At 45.4% G+C, this 23,513-nt stretch overlaps 1 protein-coding gene across 4 annotated transcripts in view; it reads right to left on the bottom strand.

The window, feature by feature from the left end:
• LOC129818072 (uncharacterized protein KIAA1958-like) overlaps positions 1-21,665 on the bottom strand; it is a 51,800-nt gene extending 30,135 nt beyond the window's left edge. For 2 of the 4 annotated variants that reach the window (XM_055873619.1, XM_055873617.1), the window contains exons 1-2: positions 21,445-21,664; positions 10,100-10,330 (exon numbers count right to left, since the gene is read on the bottom strand). In XM_055873619.1, coding sequence (XP_055729594.1) covers positions 10,100-10,306 — 207 coding nt within the window. In that variant the 5' untranslated portion in view covers positions 10,307-10,330; positions 21,445-21,664. Of the gene's footprint in view, positions 1-10,099; positions 10,331-21,444 lie in introns of all 4 variants that reach the window. The other 2 variants (XM_055873616.1, XM_055873615.1) reach the window with 2 other exon arrangements.
• Between the last annotated feature and the right edge of the window lie 1,848 nt (positions 21,666-23,513).

Consider the following 23,513-nt stretch of genomic DNA (forward strand, 5'->3'; position numbering starts at 1 on the left):
GACATCACAATACCCCATAATGACATCACAGTACCCCATAATGACATCACAATACCCCATAATGACATCACAATACCCCATAATGACATCACAATATCCCATAATGACATCACAATATCCCATAATGACATCACAATACCCCATAATGACAAAGCGAAAACAGGTTTGGATTTTCTTGCAAAAGTAATAAAAATACATAAGTATTCAGAACATTTGCTATGAGACTCTAAATTGAGCTCAGGTGCATCCTGTTTCCATTGATCATCCTTGAGATGTTTCTACAACTTGGAGTCCACCTGTGGTGAATTCAATTGATTGGACATGATTTGGAAGGGCCTTGGTCAGGGAGGTGACCAAGAACCCGATGGTCACTCTGACAGAGCTCCAGAGTTCCTCTGTGGAGATGGGAGAACCTTCCAGAAGGACAACCATCTCTGCAGCACTCCAAATCGGGCCTTTATGGTAGAGTGGCCAGACGGAAGCCACTCCTCATTAAAAGCCACATGACAGCCAGCTTGGAGTTTGCCAAAAGGCACCTAAAGGACTCTCAGACCATGAGAAACAAGATTCTCTGGTCTGATGAAACCAAGATTGAACTCTTTAGCCTGAATGCCAAGCGTCACATCTGGAGGAAACCTGGCACCATCCCTACGGTGAAGCATGGTGGTGGCAGTCTCATGCTGTGGGGATGTTTTTCAGCGGCAGGGACTGGGAGACTAGTCAGGATCGAGTGAAAGATGAACGGAGCAAAGTACAGAGAGATCCTTGACAAAAACCTGCTCCAGAGTCTCAGACTGGGGTGAAGGTTCACCTTCCAACAGGACAACGACCCTAAGCACACAGCCAAGACAACGCAGGAATGGCTTCGGGACAAGTCTCTGAATGTCCTTGAGTGGCCCAGCCAGAGCCCGGACTTGAACCCAATTGAACATCTCTGGAGAGACCTGAAAATAGCTGTGCAGCGACGCTCCCCATCCAACCTGACAGAGCTTGAGAGGATCTGCAGAGAAGAAATGGGAGAAACTCCCCAAATACAGGTGTGCCAAGCTTGTAGCGTTATACCGAAAAAGACTTGAGGCTGTAATCGCTGCCAAAGGTGCTTCAACAAAGTACTGAGTAAAGGGTCTGAATACTTATGTAAATGTGATATAAAAAAAAATATAAACCTGTTTTTGCTTTGTCATTATGGGGTAATGTGACGTCGTTATGGGGTAATGTGACGTCGTTATGGGGTAATGTGACGTCGTTATGGGGTAATGTGACGTCGTTGTGGGGTAATGTGACGTCGTTGTGGGGTATTGTGACGTCGTTGTGGGGTAATGTGACGTCGTTGTGGGGTAATGTGACGTCGTTGTGGGGTAATGTGACGTCGTTATGGGGTAATGTGACGTCGTTGTGGGGTAATGTGACGTCGTTGTGGGGTAATGTGACGTCGTTGTGGGGTAATGTGACGTCGTTGTGGGGTAATGTGACGTCGTTGTGGGGTAATGTGACGTCGTTGTGGGGTAATGTGACGTCGTTGTGGGGTAATGTGACGTCGTTGTGGGGTAATGTGACGTCGTTATGGGGTAATGTGACGTCGTTATGGGGTAATGTGACGTCGTTGTGGGGTAATGTGACGTCGTTGTGGGGTAATGTGACGTCGTTGTGGGGTAATGTGACGTCGTTGTGGGGTAATGTGACGTCGTTGTGGGGTAATGTGACGTCGTTATGGGGTAATGTGACGTCGTTGTGGGGTAATGTGACGTCGTTGTGGGGTAATGTGACGTCGTTGTGGGGTAATGTGACGTCGTTATGGGGTAATGTGACGTCATTATGGGGTAATGTGACGTCGTTGTGGGGTAATGTGACGTCGTTATGGGGTAATGTGACGTCGTTGTGGGGTAATGTGACGTCGTTGTGGGGTATTGTGACGTCGTTGTGGGGTAATGTGACGTCGTTGTGGGGTAATGTGACGTCGTTGTGGGGTAATGTGACGTCGTTGTGGGGTAATGTGACGTCGTTGTGGGGTAATGTGACGTCGTTGTGGGGTAATGTGACGTCGTTGTGGGGTAATGTGACGTCATTATGGGGTAATGTGACGTCGTTATGGGGTAATGTGACGTCGTTGTGGGGTAATGTGACGTCGTTGTGGGGTAATGTGACGTCGTTGTGGGGTAATGTGACGTCGTTGTGGGGTAATGTGACGTCGTTATGGGGTAATGTGACGTCGTTGTGGGGTGATGTGAAGTCGTTGTGGGGTAATGTGACGTCGTTATGGGGTAATGTGACGTCGTTGTGGGGTAATGTGACGTCATTATGGGGTAATGTGACGTCGTTATGGGGTAATGTGACGTCGTTGTGGGGTAATGTGACGTCGTTGTGGGGTAATGTGACGTCGTTGTGGGGTAATGTGACGTCGTTGTGGGGTAATGTGACGTCGTTATGGGGTAATGTGACGTCGTTGTGGGGTGATGTGACGTCGTTGTGGGGTAATGTGACGTCGTTATGGGGTAATGTGACGTCGTTGTGGGGTAATGTGACGTCATTATGGGGTAATGTGACGTCGTTATGGGGTAATGTGACGTCGTTATGGGGTAATGTGACGTCGTTGTGGGGTAATGTGACGTCGTTGTGGGGTATTGTGACGTCGTTGTGGGGTAATGTGACGTCGTTGTGGGGTAATGTGACGTCGTTGTGGGGTAATGTGACGTCGTTGTGGGGTAATGTGACGTCGTTGTGGGGTAATGTGACGTCGTTGTGGGGTAATGTGACGTCGTTGTGGGGTAATGTGACGTCATTATGGGGTAATGTGACGTCGTTATGGGGTAATGTGACGTCGTTGTGGGGTATTGTGACGTCGTTGTGGGGTAATGTGACGTCGTTGTGGGGTAATGTGACGTCGTTGTGGGGTAATGTGACGTCGTTATGGGGTAATGTGACGTCGTTGTGGGGTAATGTGACGTCGTTATGGGGTAATGTGACGTCGTTATGGGGTAATGTGACGTCGTTATGGGGTAATGTGACGTCGTTGTGGGGTAATGTGACGTCGTTGTGGGGTAATGTGACGTCGTTATGGGGTAATGTGACGTCATTATGGGGTAATGTGACGTCATTATGGGGTAATGTTTATAGATTGATGAGGGGGGGGGAAACTATTTACATCCATTTTAGAATAAGGCTGTAACGAAACAAAATGTGGAAAAAGTCAAAGGGTCTGAATACTTCCAGAATACTGATACTGTATATATATACAGTATACCTTTCCATATGTACCTGAATATACAGTATACCTTTCCAGATGTACCTGTATATACAGTATACCTTTCCATATGTACCTGTATATACAGTATACCTTTCCATATGTACCTGTATATACAGTATACCTTTCCAGATGTACCTGTATATACAGTATACCTTTCCAGATGTACCTGTATATACAGTATACCTTTCCAGATGTACCTGTATATACAGTATACCTTTCCACATGTTCCTGTATATACAGTATACCTTTCCAGATGTACCTGTGTATACAGTATACGTTTCCACATGTACCTGTATATACAGTATACCTTTCCACATGTACCTGTATATACAGTATACCTTTCCACATGTACCTGTATATACAGTATACCTTTCCAGATGTACCAGCGAGCACTTCCTTGACAACGTGTTCCAGCTTTTAAAAGTCATTGATAATAATCTGAGAATGTTTTAATGTCATTAAAGATGGGGGATCATAATCAATAACATCATAGCTATAAATCAATAACATTTGATTTAAAACCTGTTTAACCTTTTATCATGGTTGGTAACTTGATGGATTTGTCCAAAAATCGTGGGACATAAAACATGACTTGCAGTGTAAATTGATGTTAAATTAGACATTGAACTTGAACCACGTATCTGTTGGATAGTTTGTGTATAAACATCTCATAACTACATTTTGTGTCTCTTTATGTTAAACGGTTTTCACACAAATCCAAAATTATAGAACGCTTCTAACCGAGAGTCACTTTACATTGACACTTAAAACCCTGTTCCCTTAACATAGGGGCCCCTCAGGGTTGCGTGCTCAGCCCCCTCCCGTACTCCCTGGTCACCCATGACTGCACGGCCAGGCACAACTCCAACGCCATCATTAAGTTTGCAGACGACACAGTGGTAGGGCCTGATCACCGACAATGACGAGACAGCCAATAGGGAGGTGGTCAGAGACCAGGTCGGGTGGTGCCAGAATAACAACCTATCCCTCAAAGTGAGAGAGTTAGTTAAAAAGTAAGTTCCTCTAAGGATGAATTCAAAAGATACTCCGTCATTAAGTTTACCGACGACACAACCGCGAGTGATCAACGACAGCCTATAGGGAGGAGGTCAGAGACCTGGCCGTGTGGTGCCAGGACAACATCTCCCTTAATGTGATCAAGACAAAGGAGATGATTGTGGACTACAGGAAAAGGAGGACCGAGTACGCCCCCATTCTCATCGACGGGGCTGTAGTGGAGCAGGTTGAGAGCTTCAAGTTCCTTGGTGTCCACTTCAACAACAAACTAACATGGTCTAAGCACACCAAGACAGTCGTGAAGAGGGCATGACAACGCCTATTCCCCCTCAGGAAACTAAAAAGATTTGGCATGGGTCCCCAGATCCTCAAAAAGTTCTACAGCTGCACCATCGAGAGCATCCTGACTGGTTGCATCACTGCCTGGTATGGCAACTGCTCAGCCTCCGACCGCAAGGCACTACAGAGGGTAGTGCGTACAGCCCAGTACATCACTGGGGCCAAGCTTCCTGCCATCCAGGACCTCTATAGCAGGCGGTGTCAGAGGAAGGCCCTAAAAATTGTCAAAGACTCCAGCCAACCTAGTCATAAACTGTTCTCTCTGCTACCACACGGCAAGCAGTACCGGAGCACCAAGTCTAGGACCAAGAGGCTCCTAAACAGTTTCTACCCACAAGCCATAAGACTCCTGAACATCTAATCAAATGGCTACCCAGACTAATTGCACCCCCCCCCTCTTTTACACCGCTGCTACTCTCTGTTGTTATCATCTATGCAGTCACTTTAATAACTCTACCTACATGTACATATTACCTCAATTACCTTGACAAAGCTGTAGCCCTGCACATTGACTCTGTACTGGTACCCCCTGTATATAGCCTCCACATTGACTCTGTACCGGTACCCCCTGTATATAGCCTCCACATTGACTCTGTACCGTAACACCCTGTATATAGCCTCCACACTGACTCTGTACCGGTACCCCCTGAATATAGCCTCCACACTGACTCTGTACCGGTACCACCTGTATATAGCCTCCACATTGACTCTGTACCGGTACCCCCTGTATATAGCCTCCACATTGACTCTGTACCGGTACCCCCTGTATATAGCCTCCACATTGACTCTGTACCGTAACACCCTGTATATAGCCTCCACATTGACTCTGTACCGTAACACCCTGTATATAGCCTCCACATTGACTCTGTACCGTAACACCCTGTATATAGCCTCCACATTGACTCTGTACCGTAACACCCTGTATATAGCCTCCACATTGACTCTGTACTGGTACCCCCTGTATATAGCCTCCACATTGACTCTGTACCGTAACACCCTGTATATAGCCTCCACATTGACTCTGTACCGTAACCCCTGTATATAGCCTCCACATTGACTCTGTACCGTACCACCCTGTATATAGCCTCCACATTGACTCTGTACCGTAACACCCTGTATATAGCCTCCACATTGACTCTGTACCGGTACCCCCTGTATATAGCCTCCACATTGACTCTGTACCGGTACCCCCTGTATATAGCCTCCACATTGACTCTGTACCGTAACACCCTGTATATAGCCTCCACATTGACTCTGTACCGTAACACCCTGTATATAGCCTCCACATTGACTCTGTACCGTAACACCCTGTATATAGCCTCCACATTGACTCTGTACCGTAACACCCTGTATATAGCCTCCACATTGACTCTGTACTGGTACCCCCTGTATATAGCCTCCACATTGACTCTGTACCGTAACACCCTGTATATAGCCTCCACATTGACTCTGTACCGTAACCCCTGTATATAGCCTCCACATTGACTCTGTACCGTACCACCCTGTATATAGCCTCCACATTGACTCTGTACCGTAACACCCTGTATATAGCCTCCACATTGACTCTGTACCGTAACACCCTGTATATAGCCTCCACATTGACTCTGTACCGTAACACCCTGTATATAGCCTCCACATTGACTCTGGACCGTAACACCCTGTATATAGCCTCCACATTGACTCTGTACCGTAACACCCTGTATATAGCCTCCACATTGTTATTTTACCGCTGCTCTTTACTTCTTATTAGGTATTTTTATTTGTTGTATTTTTTAAACTGCATTATTGGTTAAGGGCTAGTAAGTAAGCTACCTACACCTGTTGTATTCGGTGCATGTGACAAATACAATTATTTTATTTGATGCCCAGCTGATAAACTACGCTGTGATCCAGGAAGACATTTTGCGAATGACGGTCAAGTGACGTGCGATCGCAACAGCTGTTCATGCGATACAACAGCCCAAGTGCCTAAACAAAAGGTGTTTATGTCTAAATCTGTACACCGGTAAAGACAGCTGTGCCTGGAGCCACGTTGGACCTAATATCCCTAATTGGATGTTGATTATCCAGTAATTGTCTGTTTGATTCACAGCAGGATCTCGTTAGATTTAACAGAGAAAGCATCAAGGTAAATGACATGTTTTCATATTGTTTTAGTGCCCTGGATTGGACAGTCTTACTGTGCGCAATTATGTAGCATAGGCTATTGCTCAACACCCAACTCTACTCCAATTCATTATTCTGGACATAATGACAACAAATGACACAGCCCAGTGGGCTTCTTCTCAGTATCATCTGGTAAATGAAATACAATGACAAATACATTTTTGTTTTCCATGTTACACCTGCAATTTTAAAAAATAATACAAAGGGCTTGAAGTAGGCTACTTGAAATTGGAGCTCAGAAATTCCACGTCCTGGAATAGGCCTACCTTGAAAAAAATCAGACATTTCCTCAATTTGGTGCTTGAAAAGTCCTCGTAATAAAATCGCGGCCAATTTATTACGTCCTCCGGCTCCCTTATAATTATCCGTGATTTCATTTTTATCAAATTTTTCTGTGAGAGTTGTGGCCACTTCCGTTTGTTTACCGCTGCTCTGTTCAAATCAACATGTTATTGGTCACATACACACGTTTAGCGACATGCTTGTGTTGTTGGAAAGGTGTTACGCTACTCCGTTACTCTGGTTACTATGACGATGACACCCATACAAATCCTTCCATTAAAAAAAAAAAAAAAAAAAAAAAGGAACCTGGTTTTTTTGGTCACTTTCTCCTTATAAAAACAGCGATGGTGAGATTCATATGGTGAGATTAATGCTACTGTTTTATTATGTGTCCCTACATCTGCACTGCTTGCTGTTTGGGGGTTTTAGGCTGGGTTTCTGTACAGCACTTTGTGACATCTGCTGATGCATTTATAAATCCCTGTTTACATTTGAAATGCATGTATCCAATCTATTTACTCAGGCAACATCCTCATTATTCTCACATATTTTAGAATGTAATAATAATTACAATATTAATGCATTGGCAAAGGACCAAAACAAGTATTATTATTTAAGTGATAATAGCCTAGTTTCTTCCTACACGTTTTGCGTGCTTTTTGAGTGGAGAGGGTTCTATATTAGGCCCTATTTGTACAATTATATACATCATACAATTGTATACTGTTAAGGTCTAACTCTCAGAGTAATAAACTCAACGGACATTATGAAAGATTAACCAAGTTTAATTCTTCCCAGAGGATCAATACAGCTGCATTAGACAACACATGTTTAGGCAGACAGACCAGACCAGACAAGGCAGACAGACCAGAGCAGACCAGACAGAGCAGACCAGACAGAGCAGACCAGACAGACCAGACCAGACAGACAGACAGAGCAGACCAGACAGAGCAGACCAGACAAGGCAGACAGACCAGACAAGGCAGACAGACCAGACCAGACAAGGCAGACCAGACAGACCAGACAGACAGAGCAGACCAGACAGACAGAGCAGACCAGACAGACAGAGCAGACCAGACAGACAGAGCAGACCAGACAGACAGAGCAGACCAGACAGAGCAGACAGACAGAGCAGAGCAGACAGACAGAGCAGACCAGACAGACAGAGCAGACCAGACAGACAGAGCAGACCAGACAGAGCAGACCAGACAGAGCAGACCAGACAGAGCAGACCAGACAGAGCAGACCAGACAGACAGAGCAGACAGAGCAGACAGAGCAGACCAGACAAGGCAGACAGACCAGACAAGGCAGACAGACCAGACAGAGCAGACCAGATAAGGCAGACAGACCAGATAAGGCAGACCAGACCAATCTATCTACTCCAATTTAGATGCACTCCTCCTTCTCTCCAACTCTTTACATATTGTATGGTTCGACAGGAAGACAAAGTGGTGGGGTAATAACTGTTCCTTCTCCCTTGAAGTGACCTGACCTCAACCCCCTTGATGCCTAATCCAAAGCTCTCCACCCGTGTCACCTATAGCAATCACGTGACTTCCTCCCCTCTACTCAGCACATTCCAAAGCCATCTGGTTCCTACAGATAAAAACCAGTCTCTATCACCCCTCAGATACTATAGTAATACTTCAACCAGTCTCTATCACCCCACAGATACTATAGTAATACTTCTGATGTATCATGTGTCCAGGATAATAATGTTCCAAGTTTAACGCTGAATCTAACAATAACATTGAGGTCCTTGAAAAATACAATTAAGTGCTTGAAAAAGTGCCTGGAAGTCCTTGAATTTGACTGGCCAATGTCTTTATGAACCTTGCTTAAAACTTCTTTGGGAACACCTGAAACCCCACCTCTTTAAGGAATACCTAGGTTAGGAAAGAGTAATCCTTCTGACCCCCCCCCCCCTTAAAAGATTTAGATGCACTATTGTAAAGTGGCTGTTCCACTGGATGTCATAAGGTGAATGCACCAATTTGTAAGTCGCTCTGGATAAGAGCGTCTGCTAAATGACTTAAATGTATGTAAATGTAAAGGGGGGGGCAGTATTGAGTAGCTTGGATGAATAAGGTGCCCAGAGTAAAATGCGTGTTACCCAGACCCAGAAGCTATGATACGCATATAAGTGGTAGATTTGGATAGAAAACACTCTAAAGTTTCCAAAACTGTTAAAATTATGTCTGTGAGTATAACAGAACTCATATGGCAGGCGAAAAACCGGAGACAAATCCAACCAGGAAGTGGGAAATCTGAGGTTTGTAGTTTCATTTAAGTGATTGCCTATCCAATATGCTGTGTCTATGGGGCCAGATTGCACTTCCCAAGGCTTACAGCAGGTGTCAACAGTCTTTAGAAAGTTGTTTGAGGCTTCTATTGTGGAAGGGGGTGGAATAAGAGCTGTTTCAACAAGTGGACTAGGCTGAGGCCAATGAGTTGTTTACTGGAGGAAGGGGGTGGAATAAGAGCTGTTTCAACAAGTGGACTAGGCTGAGGCCAATGAGTTGTTTACTGCGCGGTCACACGGGGGCGCCGTTCCTTCTTTTTCCTCTGTAATGAATACGCTATTGTCCGGTTGGAATATTATTGAAGATGTATTATAAAAAGACCCCAAAGATTGATTGCAAACATCGTTTGACACGTTTCTACAAACTGTAATGGAACTCTTGACTTTTCGTCTGGATTTTGCGCTCGCGCATTGTGCCTTTGGAATAGTGAACTAAACGCGCGGAGGTATTTGGACATTAATATGGACGTAATCGAACAAAACGAACATTTCTTGTGGAAGTGGGAGTCCTGGGAGTGCATTCCGACGTAGATCAGCAAAGTGAAGATTTATAATGCTATTTCTAACTTTTGTTGACTCCACAATTTGGCGGCTAACTGTATGGCTTGCTTTGGTGGCTGAACGCTGTACTCAGATTACTGAATATTGTGCTTTTGCAGTAAACGACAACACAGGGCTAGGACTGTACGACACTGTCAATAGAACAGTCAAAAATCACAAGCATCAGGGACTAAAAAACACACCCACCTTCTGGCCTGTCTTACAGGTGGCGGGGAGGGGCCAGTGGTAGGCGTGGCCCGCACTGCACCCCCACATGGCGGTCAGGTTCCCATGGGAACCCTCGGTGAGCAGGTGTTTGAGGTTCGGAATGAGAGCACAGATGGTGCCGTGACTGTGGGCCCAGCGGACCAACCTAGACAGGTTCTCTGAAGAAGTGTGCAAGCAGTCTTCCATCGTGAGTTGGAGCCGTTTCCCCTGCTGGAAAAATGTATATTACTTATTCACAGTAGAAGTGTGAGTTCAAATCAAACTTTGTCCCATGCACCGAATACAATAGGTGAAGACTTTACCATGAAATGCTTAAACTTACAAGCCCTTAACAGTGCAGTTTATGAAGAACATATTTACCAAGTAGACAAATAAAAAGTAATACAATAAGAATAACGAGGCTATATACAGGGAGCACCGGTACCGAGGCAGTGTGCAGGGGTACAGGCTAGTTGAGGTAATCTGTACATGTAAGTGGGGGCAAAGTGACTATCCATAGGTAACAAACAAACAGCGAGTAGCAGCAGTGTACAAAAGGGAGGGGGGTAGGTCAATGTAACAGTCTTATGGTTTGGGGGGGGGGGGGGGTTAGAAACTGTTGGCGCTCCAGTACCACTTGCCGTGTGGTAGCAGAGAAAAGTCTACAACCTGGGTGACTGGAGTCTCTGACAATTTTTGGGGCTTTCCTCTGACACGCCTATTATTTAGGTCCTGGATGGCAGGAAGCTTGGCCCCCCCGGTGATGTACTGGGCCGTTCGCACTACCCTCTGCACCGCCTTACGGGCAGATGCCGAGCAGTAATAGGTAATCCGTCTGGCCCAGCGGCTTTGTGAACGTTGACCTGTTTAAAGGTTTTGTTCACATTGGCTACCGAAAGTGTTAATACACAGTCACCCAGCACAGCTGGTGCTCTTGTGCATGCTTCAGGGTTGATTGCCTCGAAGCGAGCATAAAAGGCATTTAGCTCGTCTGGTAGGCTCGCGTCACTGGGCAGCTCGCGTCTGGGTTTCCCTTTGTAGTCCGTAATAGTTTTCAAGCCCTGCCACATCTGACGAGCATCAGAGACGGTGTAGTACAATTTAATCTTAGTCCTGTATTGATGCTTTGCTTGTTTGATGTTTCGTCTGAGGGCATAGCGGGATTTCTTATAAGCGTCCGGATTAGTCTCTAGCTCCTTGAAAGCGGCAGCTCTAGCCATTAGCTCGATGAGGATGTTGCCTGTAATCCATGGCTTCTGGTTGGGATATGAACGTACAGTCACTGTGGGGACGTCATCGATGGACTTATTGATGAAGCCGGTGACTGAGGTGGGGTATTCCTCAATGCCATTGGATGAATCCCGGAACATATTCCAGTCTGTGCTAGCAAAACAGTCGTGTAGTGTAGCATCCGCGTCATCTGACCACTTCCGTATTGAGCAACGCGGAAGTCACTGGTACTTCCTGCTTTAGTTTTTGCTTGTAAGCAGAAATCAGGAGGATAGAATTATGGTCAGATTTCCTAAATGGAGTGCGATGGAGAGCTTTGTATGCATCTCTGTGTGTTGAGTAAAGGTGGTCTAGGATTTTGTTTTTTCCTTGGTTGCACATGTGACATGCTGGTAAAATTTTGGTTCAACTGATTTAAGTTTGCCTGCCTTAAAGTCCCCAGCCACTAGGAGCTCCACTTCTGGATTTTCTTCTTTGCTTATGACCTTATAGAGTTGGTTGAGAGCGGTCTTAGTGCCAGTATCGTTCTGCGGTGGTAAATAGATGGCTACAAATAATATAGTTGAGAACTCTCTTGGTAGATAATGATAAGCTGTTGACCACACTAAGTATTCAGGGGCCAAATGGGATCTATTCTTTCTGCAGTAACACCCGCTCCCTTGGCAAGGCTAAATGGGATCTAGTCATTCTGCATTAACACCCGCTCCCTTGGCAAGGCTAAATGGGATCTATTCATTCTGCATTAACACCCGCTCCCTTGGCAGGGCTAAATGGGATCTATTCATTCTGCAGTAACACCCGCTCCCTTGGCAAGGCTAAATGGGATCTATTCATTCTGCAGTAACACCCGCTCCCTTGGCAAGGCTAAATGGGATCTATTCATTCTGCAGTAACACCCGCTCCCTTGGCAAGGCTAAATGGGATCTATTCATTCTGCAGTAACACCCGCTCCCTTGGCAGGGCTAAATGGGATCTATTCATTCTGCAGTAACACCCGCTCCCTTGGCAAGGCTAAATGGGATCTATTCATTCTGCAGTAACACCCGCTCCCTTGGCAAGGCTAAATGGGATCTAGTCATTCTGCAGTAACACCCGCTCCCTTGGCAAGGCTAAATGGGATCTATTCATTCTGCAGTAACACCCGCTCCCTTGGCAAGGCTAAATGGGATCTGCAGTAACACCCGCTCCCTTGGCAAGGCTAAATGGGATCTATTCATTCTGCAGTAACACCCGCTCCCTTGGCAAGGCTAAATGGGATCTATTCATTCTGCAGTAACACCCGCTCCCTTGGCAAGGCTAAATGGGATCTATTCATTCTGCAGTAACACCCGCTCCCTTGGCAAGGCTAAATGGGATCTGCAGTAACACCCGCTCCCTTGGCAAGGCTAAATGGGATCTATTCATTCTGCAGTAACACCCGCTCCCTTGGCAAGGCTAAATGGGATCTATTCATTCTGCAGTAACACCCGCTCCCTTGGCAAGGCTAAATGGGATCTGCAGTAACACCCGCTCCCTTGGCAAGGCTAAATGGGAGGCTAAAACACGACAGATTGCAGCACCCAAAGAAAAGAACGCATTTACACAGGACAAACACAGGTAACAAGTATGAACTGACAGCGACTCGATGTAGTCAGAGGTGCCTACCTAGCAGATTGTAAAATAAATATTTTTTTTGCTCCAAAATCAAAACAAACCTGTAAACAGGAAAACTTATATTTTAGAAGATAGGAGAACTAAGATGGTATCACCAAGTTAAGGTTTGTTGAAAACTCCATACTACACCAGACACATCTCATTCATTTGAGTCAGTAATGCCCAGAGCACGCTGGACCCCCTACCGATGAACTGAAAACACTGATTATTATTATTTGACCCTGCTGATTATCTATGAACATTTTGAACATCTTGGCTGTCATGTTCTGTTATAATCTCCACCCGGCACAGCCAGAAGAGGACTGGCCACCCCTCAGAGCCTGGTTCCTCTCTAGGTTTCTTCCTAGGTTTTGGCCTTTCTAGAGAGTTTTTCCTAGCCACCATGCTTCTACACCTGCATTGCTTGCTGTTTGGGGTTTTAGGCTGGGTTTCTGTACGGCACTTTGAGACTTCAGCTGATGTAAGAAAGGCTTTATAAATACATTTGATTGATTTTCCACAACATGTTCATTGATCCTCTCGTTTTAGTAGGGCCTGCTCTGTTCGACATGTTGGGAGTTGAGACATAAATAGTGTATCATTAGAAAGGTCATGGTCTCCTCTATTACAGTCAAATAGTGTCTCGATGTGTTTCGGTGTCCATATTTTATTTTTTTTATTTTTTTATTTCACCTTTATTTAACCAGGTAGGCTAGTTGAGAACAAGTTCTCATTTGCAACTGCGACCTGGCCAAGATAAAGCAAAGCAGTTCGACACATACAACAACACAGAGTTACACATGGAGTAAAACAATAAACAAGTCAATAACATGGTAGGAAAAAGAGAATCAATATACAATGTGTGCAAAAGGCATGAGGTAGGCAATAAATCGAATAATTACAATTTAGCAGATTAACACTGGAGTGATAAATCATCAGATGATCATGTGCAAGAAGAGATACTGGTGTGCAAAAGAGCAGAAAAGTAAATAAATAAAAGCAGTATGGGGGTGAGGTAGGTAAATTGGGTGGGTAGTTTACAGATGGACTATGTACAGCTGCAGCGATCGGTTAGCTGCTCGGATAGCAGATTTTTAAAGTTGTTGAGGGAGATAAAAGTCTCCAACTTCAGAGATTTTTGCAATTCGTTCCAGTCGCAGGCAGCAGAGAACTGGAAGGAAAGGCGTCCAAATGAGGTTTTGGCTTTAGGGATGATCAGTGAGATACACCTGCTGGAGCGCGTGCTACGGGTGGGTGTAGCCATCGTGACCAGTGAACTGAGATAAGGCGGCACTTTACCTAGCATAGCCTTGTAGATGACCTGGAGCCAGTGGGTCTGACGACGAACATGTAGCGAGGGCCAGCCGACTAGGGCATACAGGTCGCAGTGGTGGGTCGTATAAGGTGCTTTAGTAACAAAACGGATGGCACTGTGATAAACTGCATCCAGTTTGCTGAGTAGAGTATTGGAAGCTATTTTGTAGATGACATCGCCGAAGTCGAGGATCGGTAGGATAGTCAGTTTTACTAGGGTAAGTTTGGCGGCGTGAGTGAAGGAGGCTTTGTTCCGGAATAGAAAGCCGACTAGATTTGATTTTGGATTGGAGATGTTTGATATGAGTCTGGAAGGAGAGTTTGCAGTCTAGCCAGACACCTAGGTACTTATAGATGTCCACATATTCTAGGTCGGAACCGTCCAGGGGGGTGATGCTAGTCGGGCGTGCGGGTGCAGGCAGCGAACGGTTGAAAAGCATGCATTTGGTTTTACTAGCGTTTAAGAGCAGTTGGAGGCCACGGAAGGAGTGTTGTATGGCATTGAAGCTCGTTTGGAGGTTAGATAGCACAGTGTCCAGGGAAGGGCCGGAAGTATACAGAATGGTGTCGTCTGCGTAGAGGTGGATCAGGGAATCGCCCGCAGCAAGAGCAACATCATTGATGTATACAGAGAAAAGAGTCGGCCCGAGAATTGAACCCTGTGGTACCCCCATAGAGACTGCAAGAGGACCGGACAACATGCCCTCCGATTTGACACACTGAACTCTGTCTGCAAAGTAGTTGGTGAACCAGGCAAGGCAGTCATTAGAAAAACCGTGGCTATTGAGTCTGCCGATAAGAATATGGTGATTGACAGAGTCGAAAGCCTTGGCCAGGTCGATGAAGACGGCTGCACAGTAATGTCTTTTATCGATGGCGGTTATGATATCGTTTAGTACCTTGAGCGTGGCTGAGATGCACCCGTGACCGGCTCGGAAACCGGATTGCACAGCGGAGAAGGTACGGTGGGATTCGAGATGGTCAGTGATCTGTTTGTTGACTTGGCTTTCGAAGACCTTAGCTAGGCAGGGCAGGATGGATATAGGTCTGTAACAGTTTGGGTCCAGGGTGTCTCCCCCTTTGAAGAGGGGAATGACAGCGGCAGCTTTCCAATCCTTGGGGATCTCAGATGATACGAAGGAGAGGTTGAACAGGCTGGTAATAGGGGGTGCGACAATGGCGGCGGACAGTTTCAGAAATAGGGGGTCCAGATTGTCAAGCCCAGCTGATTTGTATGGGTCCAGATTTTCCAGCTCTTTCAGAACATCTGCTATCTGGATATGGGTAAAGGAGAAGCTGGGGAGGCTTGGGCGAGTAGCAGCGGGCCGGGCGGGGCTGCTGGCCAAGGTTGGAGTCGCCAGGTGGAAGGCATGGCCAGCCATTGAGAAATGTTTGTTGAAGTTTTCGATTATCACGGACTTATCAGTGGTGACCGTGTTATCTAGCCTCAGTGCAGTGGGCAGCTGGGAGGAGGTGCTCTTGTTTTCCATGGACTTTACAGTATCCCAGAACTTTTTGGAGTTAGAGCTACAGGATGCAAATTTCTGCTTGAAAAAGCTGGCCTTTGCTTTCCTGACTGACTGCGTGTATTGGTTCCTGACTTCCCTGAACAGTTGCATATCACGGGGGCTCTTCGATGCTATCGCAGTTCGCCACAGGATGTTTTTGTGCTGGTCGAGGGCAGTCAGGTCTGGAGTGAACCAAGGGCTATATCTGTTCTTGGTTCTGCATTTTTTGAACGGAGCATGCTTGTCTAATATGGTGAGGAAGTAACTTTTAAAGAATGACCAGGCATCCTCAACTGACGGGATGAGGTCAATATCCTTCCAGGGTACCCGGGCCAGGTCGATTAGAAAGGCCTGCTCGCAGAAGTGTTTCAGGGAGCGTTTGACAGTGATGAGGGGTGGTCGTTTGACCGTGGACCCGTGGCGGATACAGGCAATGAGGCAGTGATCGCTGAGATCTTGATTGAAGACAGCAGAGGTGTATTTCGAGGGCAAGTTGGTCAGGATAATGTCTATTAGGGTGCCCATGTTTACGGATTTAGGGTTGTACCTGGTGGGTTCCTTGATGATTTGTGTGAGATTGAGGGCATCAAGCTTAGATTGTAGGACTGCCGGGGTGTTAAGCATATCCCAGTTTAGGTCACCTAACAGAACAAACTCTGAAGCTAGATGGGGAGCGATCAATTCACAGATGGTGTCCAGGGCACAGCTGGGAGCTGAGGGGGGTCGGTAGCAGGCGGCAACAGTGAGAGACTTATTTCTGGAGAGATTAATTTTTAAAATTAGAAGTTCGAACTGTTTGGGCATAGACTTGGAAAGTATGACAGAACTTTGCAGGCTATCTCTGCAGTAGATTGCAACTCCTCCCCCTTTGGCAGTTCTATCTTGACGGAAAGTGTTATAGTTGGGTATGGAAATCTCAGAGTTTTTGGTGGCCTTCCTAAGCCAGGATTCAGACACGGCAAGGACATCAGGGTTGGCAGAGTGTGCTAAAGCGGTGAGTAAGGCAAACTTAGGGACGAGGCTTCTGATGTTGACATGCATGAGGCCAAGGCTTTTTCGATCACAGAAGTCAACAAATGAGGGTGACTGGGGACATGCAGGGCCTGGGTTTACCTCCACATCACCCGAGGAACAGAGGAGCAGTAGGATGAGGGTGCGGCTAAAGGCTATCAAAACTGGTCGCCTAGAGCGTTGGGGACAAGGAATAAAAGGAGCAGATTTATGGGCGTGGTAGAATAGATTCTGGGCATAATGTGCAGACCAGGGTATGGTGGGGCACGGGTACAGCGGAGGCAAGCCCAGGCACTGGGTGATGATAAGAGAGGTTGTATCTCTGGACATGCTGGTCTCAATGGGTGAGGTCACCGCATGTGTGGGGGGTGGGACAAAGGAGGTATCAGAGATACGGAGAGTGGAACTACGGGGTCCATTGCAAACCAAAACAATGATAACTAGCCTGAACAACAGTATGCAAGGCATATTGATATTTGAGAGAGACATACAATAAGGCATAAAGTGATTGCAGGTCATGATTGGGAGAGCTAGCTAAAACAGCAGGTCAGATAACAGCAGCTAGTCAGCTAACACAGCAGCAGAAGGTAAAAATGGCGACGACTGGGCAGAGATGGTCGGATTAACTACACACAGATCCTGAGTTAAGGCACAGAGCCGACAGATAAAACACACATAAACAGAATGGAGTACCGTGAATTAATCGACAGTCAAGCAGGCATAAGCTATGTAGCCAAGTGATCATAGTGTCCAGGGGGCAGCCGTAGATGGAGTAGTGAGGCCTCCACTAAGCTAGCCCGCGGCGTTTAAAGTTAGTAGCCCGGGGGGGTGGTCTGCTCAGACGGAGGGGGTCTGCTCAGACGGAGGCCGGTTGAGGGCACAGCGGATGGGGTATTTGTCTACAGACCAGACGTGGTCGTGTCGACAGAGAATCCAAGCCGGATGGCGTTGGCGAAAGAGAGGTTGTGAGTTGTAGAATTGTGTTTGCTAACTGGTGCTAGCTTCGTGATTCAGACAGCTAGTCATGGGTAGCAAGCTAGCAGAAGATGGAGGTCTGTTTTTAGCCACGCCGTGCAATTCCGTCGGTAGATTAGTGGGGTTCCGTGTGGTAGAGGGGACCAATCCAATTGTCAAAATAGTTATAGTGGCCTAAGAAGATTGTTCGATAGACCTGTTCAGATAGCAGCCGATATGCTCAAGACAGCTAACGATTAGCGGGCCGCAGTTAGTATATGGACGTTCAGGTTACGTCGCGATGGATGGGCCGGTTGAAATACTCCCTCGGGCAGATAACGTCGGTATCCCAGTCGTGAAGGCCCGGTGGGGCTCCGCATCGGCAGTAAAACGGGTCCGGATAGGTGATTGTAGCCCAGGAGTGGCTGATGGCACTCTTCAGCTGGCTAGTTCCGGGATAATTGGTGTTTGCTCCGGAATTGATGTTAGCCAATAGTCACTCGGATAGCAGCTGGTTAGCTGCAAGATCCAGGTGTAAATGTCCAGAGCTTGAGGTAAAAATCCGGGGATATGGAGAGAAAATAGGTCTGGTATGCTCTGGTCTGAATCGCGTTGTACAAAACTGGCAATAGTTTTCCGAGCTAAAGGATAGCTGATGAGCGCTAGCTGTGGTTAGCTGAATTACTAACGTTAGCTTGTGAGCTGGCTAACTTCTGGTTAGCTTGTTAGCTTCTGTTGTAGATTTCGGATACGAGGTGAATAATACTTTTGAGGAAGAAAAAAAAAAACAGATCCGCACCACATTTGGTGAGGTGGGTTGCAGGAGAGTGTTTTGAAGTTGAGTTTTTAAGAAGAAAAGAATATATATATAAAAAGATATGCGAAGAAAAATATATAAAATATATATACACGGGACAAGACGAGGACAATGGACATCTGACTGCTACGCCATCTTGGATTTGTAATCTGACCGATTTTATTGGACCAAACCTCAAATAGTGAGTTAAAACTGTATGATGTCATAGAGGAAGATCATCTTTCGTCTGATGTGAGTGGCTCGGGGAGGGGCTCGGGGTGGGGCACGGGGAGGGGCTCGGGCGTCTGTGACGTGACCAAAACAAAACACGCATTAAAAACCAGAAGCAGTGAAATCTCTGCCTACTATCCTACTATCCTATAGCAGTGACAGCCATTTTCAATTTCAGTTCTGAATATACAACTGAAGTTTTTTAACATTGATTTCCAATGGTATTGTACTTCATCTGGTAAAAGCTGCTGAATGAGTCCAAAAAATATACGGCGATTTATTTGTTGGTGATCTACCAGAAATCTCTGCCTACTATCCTGTCCTGGCTAACGGAGCACGTTACGATCTGCTAGCACAGTCCGCTCACACCCGCCGCTGCTCAACTCCACAGTAATTCGTAGAGTTGAGTTTAAAGCCCTTTGTGCAGACTGTAGGTTAGATTCAGTCTTTTACGATTGTCACATCACTGCGTGCGATGTTAATTAAAATCTTGATATCAACTCGGTTAAATTGGTACAGCCGTAACGTCGACATCAGCCGTAACGGCGACATCAGCCGATGTATTTGATCTATGCATGTACCAGCAGCGCAAGCCTCTCTCTATGGTTGTGCGTGAGAGAAGTGTGTTCAGAAAAACTGAAAGTAGCTTTAAAAAGTTTACACATACAAACTTCATATGTCCCAAGTCAGAATCAAAATAAGCTTCCCCAAAATAACACGTTGGAACGTTTATTTTGATTGGATATTTTCTGCATTTATCAAAATCCCATCGTGTAAACAAGATTACTAGAGAAATCGTTCCTTCTTGCACAGCATGTAAATGTTTAAAATCTATCTATTATATTATTCTGAATAATTGTGTGCATAATCAGTGTTACTATTGGTCAGTCACTGGGAGCAGCTCGGAACACCTGCCAAACTACACGATAAAGACACCACCAGAACTGTCCGAGCCTACGACCTAGACCCTGTCACACTGAACGAGCCAAGATGTCAAACAATCGTTTACGACTTAAAAATTTGCCAACAGCGTGCGAATGTTGTCTGAGACGGCAAAAATCACAGCATCAGACAGCTAAAATCATACAGTCTGTAGAGGGTTTAAGGTCGGGCATACACTACACAATTTTGCCATGAATTCGCCACATTTTTATCATCTCAGACACATTTTCATGATCTGGCTGAAATCCTATGAACTTGGGATCATTACGCCGAGACTTGCATAGTTTTAGCAGGTCAAGGACGCACCAATTTTTTTTTTTTTTTTTAAATTTTATTTCACCTTTATTTAACCAGGTAGGCTAGTTGAGAACAAGTTCTCATTTGCAACTGCGACCTGGCCAAGATAAAGCATAGCAGTGTGAACAGACAACAACACAGAGTTACACATGGAGTAAACAATAAACAAGTCAATAACATGGTAGGAAAAAGAGAATCTATATACAATGTGTGCAAAAGGCATGAGGTAGGCAATAAATCGAATAATTACAATTTTGCAGATTAACACTGGAGTGATAAATCATCAGATGATCAATGATGGCTGTTCTGTTCTCCAGTCCCCTGTCAGATGTCCTGATCATTTTCTGACATGTCCTACATTTTTGGTTGTGCATTTTATAGTGTGAGCAGTGATACGGCATGATTGGGCAAGGACTGCTGCCAATAGCCATTGAGCACTCAGCATGTGAGAGAAAAAGAATGGGCGGATTCAATTATGTTGAGCCTGGGCCTATGCCTGTCACATCTGGCAAAAACGGGGAGGGAGGCATGCCCTTCTCAAATGGAACAGCTCATTTTGTCAACAAGGCAGCATGGTGCATCGTCCATAAACATACATCTCTTTTCCATAAAACACATGTTTTAAAATTTTGTAATTAGTTTTTATTGGGAAGAAGACGAAAAAACAAATCCCTTTTGCAAGGGAAAACACAGAATCCTTGGCACTTAAGTAAAACCTCCACTCTCACCCGAGGCAACAGGCCAAGCAAAACGAACCAATATTACGTTAGTGTCCTACATTACATATGCGTTACATGACAAAAATAAAAAAAAACATAACATGAAATCAACACCATATTCTGCGCCTCAGACTTTTTGATGTTTCTGCACATATTTGTTATCTTCCTACGACAACCGAGAACAGCAGGGCAGGATCAACTAGGGAATCACTGTGTAATGTGAACACCCACGTCCTGAGGTTTAGGATGGATGGGAGGAAAGATTGGGGACAAGGACATCGGGAAATGTGAGCCCGTCCAAGTTGTTACGATTTTAGAAGTCGTGCAGCGTATGCCGAGCAGAAGTCAACTCGGGCAAAAAACGGCCTACTGTTACAGTTGTTAGATATTTAGCAACCAAATAAAATATTGTTCATAGCCCATTTCGTTATCAGTGGCTAGCACATTGATATAACGTTAATTGTGGGCTGGCTAGTCATTTCAACCATTCTGCATTTCGCTATCTAGCTAATTAGCTAGCTGGGCCCACGGCTAACATAACACACCCGAGCTAGCCAGTTATCTTGCTAGCTATTCAGCTTTTTCAAATCAACAGCAGGCCGAATATGAAGCTAGCGTTCGTCTACGACTGGCTAGCTACGTTCGTTAGCGTGATCTGACTAACAGAACAAAGAGACGCGTATCTCTCTGTTATTGTCAATAAACACTTACCTTTACACCGGAGACTCTTCATATAGCTATTTCCTCTATCATAAAGGAAGGAGTTGTTTGGGATGATAATTTAGTAACAATCATGTGTAACACAGCGGTCAAAGCAAGAGATAGACCAGCCCGACTAGCCCAACTAGCTGGGTGGTGGGAGATGTTTTCTTCTTCTTCTCCAAAACATAGAAATAAAATATGTTGAGGGGAAACGAGGCCTCACCGGAAATACGTCGCTTCGGATATGTACCTACGTCATCGTGTGGTTACGAGAGATTAAAATTAAAAATCGTATTCATAATAAATACAATACATGACAATTTGTAACATGTACAAAATGGAAGGATGAGAAAACTGAGGACAATGTATGGGTTGATGTTAGGCTCATTGTATACTTATATTAACAAAACTGGAAAGTTAAACTTAAAAAAAAAACATGTTTACATTCATTAAATCAATAGGGAGAATTCAAAAATAACTCACACGAGACGTTTTTTTTTTTTTTTTTTTCATTTCTAGAAATGTAGATGGCTTTAGACTGTTGATAAGATCCCTCCACCGTGGAGGGACCGGTAAACATATTTACCCACAAATACATCTGGTTAGTGTACAGTGCATCCACATTTAGTCTAAAATGTATTAAATCGTTTTTTCCTCATCAATCTACACAAAATACCCCATAATGGCAAAGCAAAAACAGGTTTTTAGAATTTTTTGCAAATGTATGAAATTTAAAAAAACGGATATCACATTTATTATTAGAAAATGTGTGCTCTCACTACTGCAAGTCGCTCTGGATAAGAGTGTCTGCTTAAATGACAAATGTAAATCTATCACAGACTCAGTACTTTGTTGAAGCATGTTTGGCAGCGATTACAGCCTCGAGTCTTCTTGGGTATGACGCTACAAGCTTGGCACACCTGTATTTGGGGAGTTTGTCCCATTCTTCTCTGCAGATCCTCTCAAGCTCTGTCAGGTTGGATGGGGAGTCGCTGCACTGCTATTTTCAGGTCTCTCCAGCGATGTTCGGCTTCAAGTCCAGGCTCTGGCCGGGCCACTCAAGGACATTCAGAGACTTGTCCCAAAGCCACTCCTGCGTTGTCTTGGCTCTGTGCTTATGGTCGTTGTCCTGTTGGAAGGTGAACCTTCGCCCCAGTCTGAGGTCCTGAGCGCTCTGGAGCAGGTTTTCATCAAGGATCTCTCTGTACTTTGCTCCGTTCATCTTTCCCTCGATCCTGACTAGTCTCCCAGTCCCTGCCTCTGAAAAACATCCCCACAGCATAAAATCCTGTTTTCGCTTTGTCATTATGGGCTATTGTGTGTCAGTTACTGAGGGCATTTAAATTAATAAAAAATTTAATAAGGCCGGAACCTAACAAAATGTGGCGAAGGGGTCTGAATACTTTCCGAACACACTGTAGGTAATCAGCTGCCGGCCCTGTATAACATAGGTAATCAGCTGACGGCCCTGTATAACATGGGTAATCAGCTGACGGCCCTGTATAACGTGGGTAATCAGCTGACGGCCCTGTATAACATGGGTAATCGGCTGACGGCCCTGTATAACATGGGTAATCGGCTGACGGCCCTGTATAACATGGGTAATCAGCTGACGGCCCTGTATAACATGGGTAATCGGCTGACGGCCCTGTATAACGTGGGTAATCAGCTGACGGCCCTGTATAACGTGGGTAATCAGCTGACGGCCCTGTATAACGTGGGTAATCGGCTGACGGCCCTGTATAACATGGGTAATCGGCTGACGGCCCTGTATAACATGGGTAATCAGCTGACGGCCCTGTATAACGTGGGAAATCAGCTGACGGCCCTGTATAACATGGGTAATCAGCTGACGGCCCTGTATAACATGGGTAATCAGCTGACGGCCCTGTATAACATGGGTAATCAGCTGACAACCATAGAGTACTGCAGACAAGATTACACTGCCATCTGCTGGCATTAAATACTACTACTTCATTTTTGTTCAAAGCTTGCAATGAACAAACACCTTTTCAGTTTGGTAAATAACACACTAGACTACATAACTGTCATTAACATTGAAGTTGAGACAGACAGAC

This window comes from Salvelinus fontinalis, chromosome 21 (genome assembly GCF_029448725.1).
Source record: "Salvelinus fontinalis isolate EN_2023a chromosome 21, ASM2944872v1, whole genome shotgun sequence".
Classification (NCBI taxonomy): Eukaryota; Metazoa; Chordata; class Actinopteri; order Salmoniformes; family Salmonidae; genus Salvelinus; species Salvelinus fontinalis.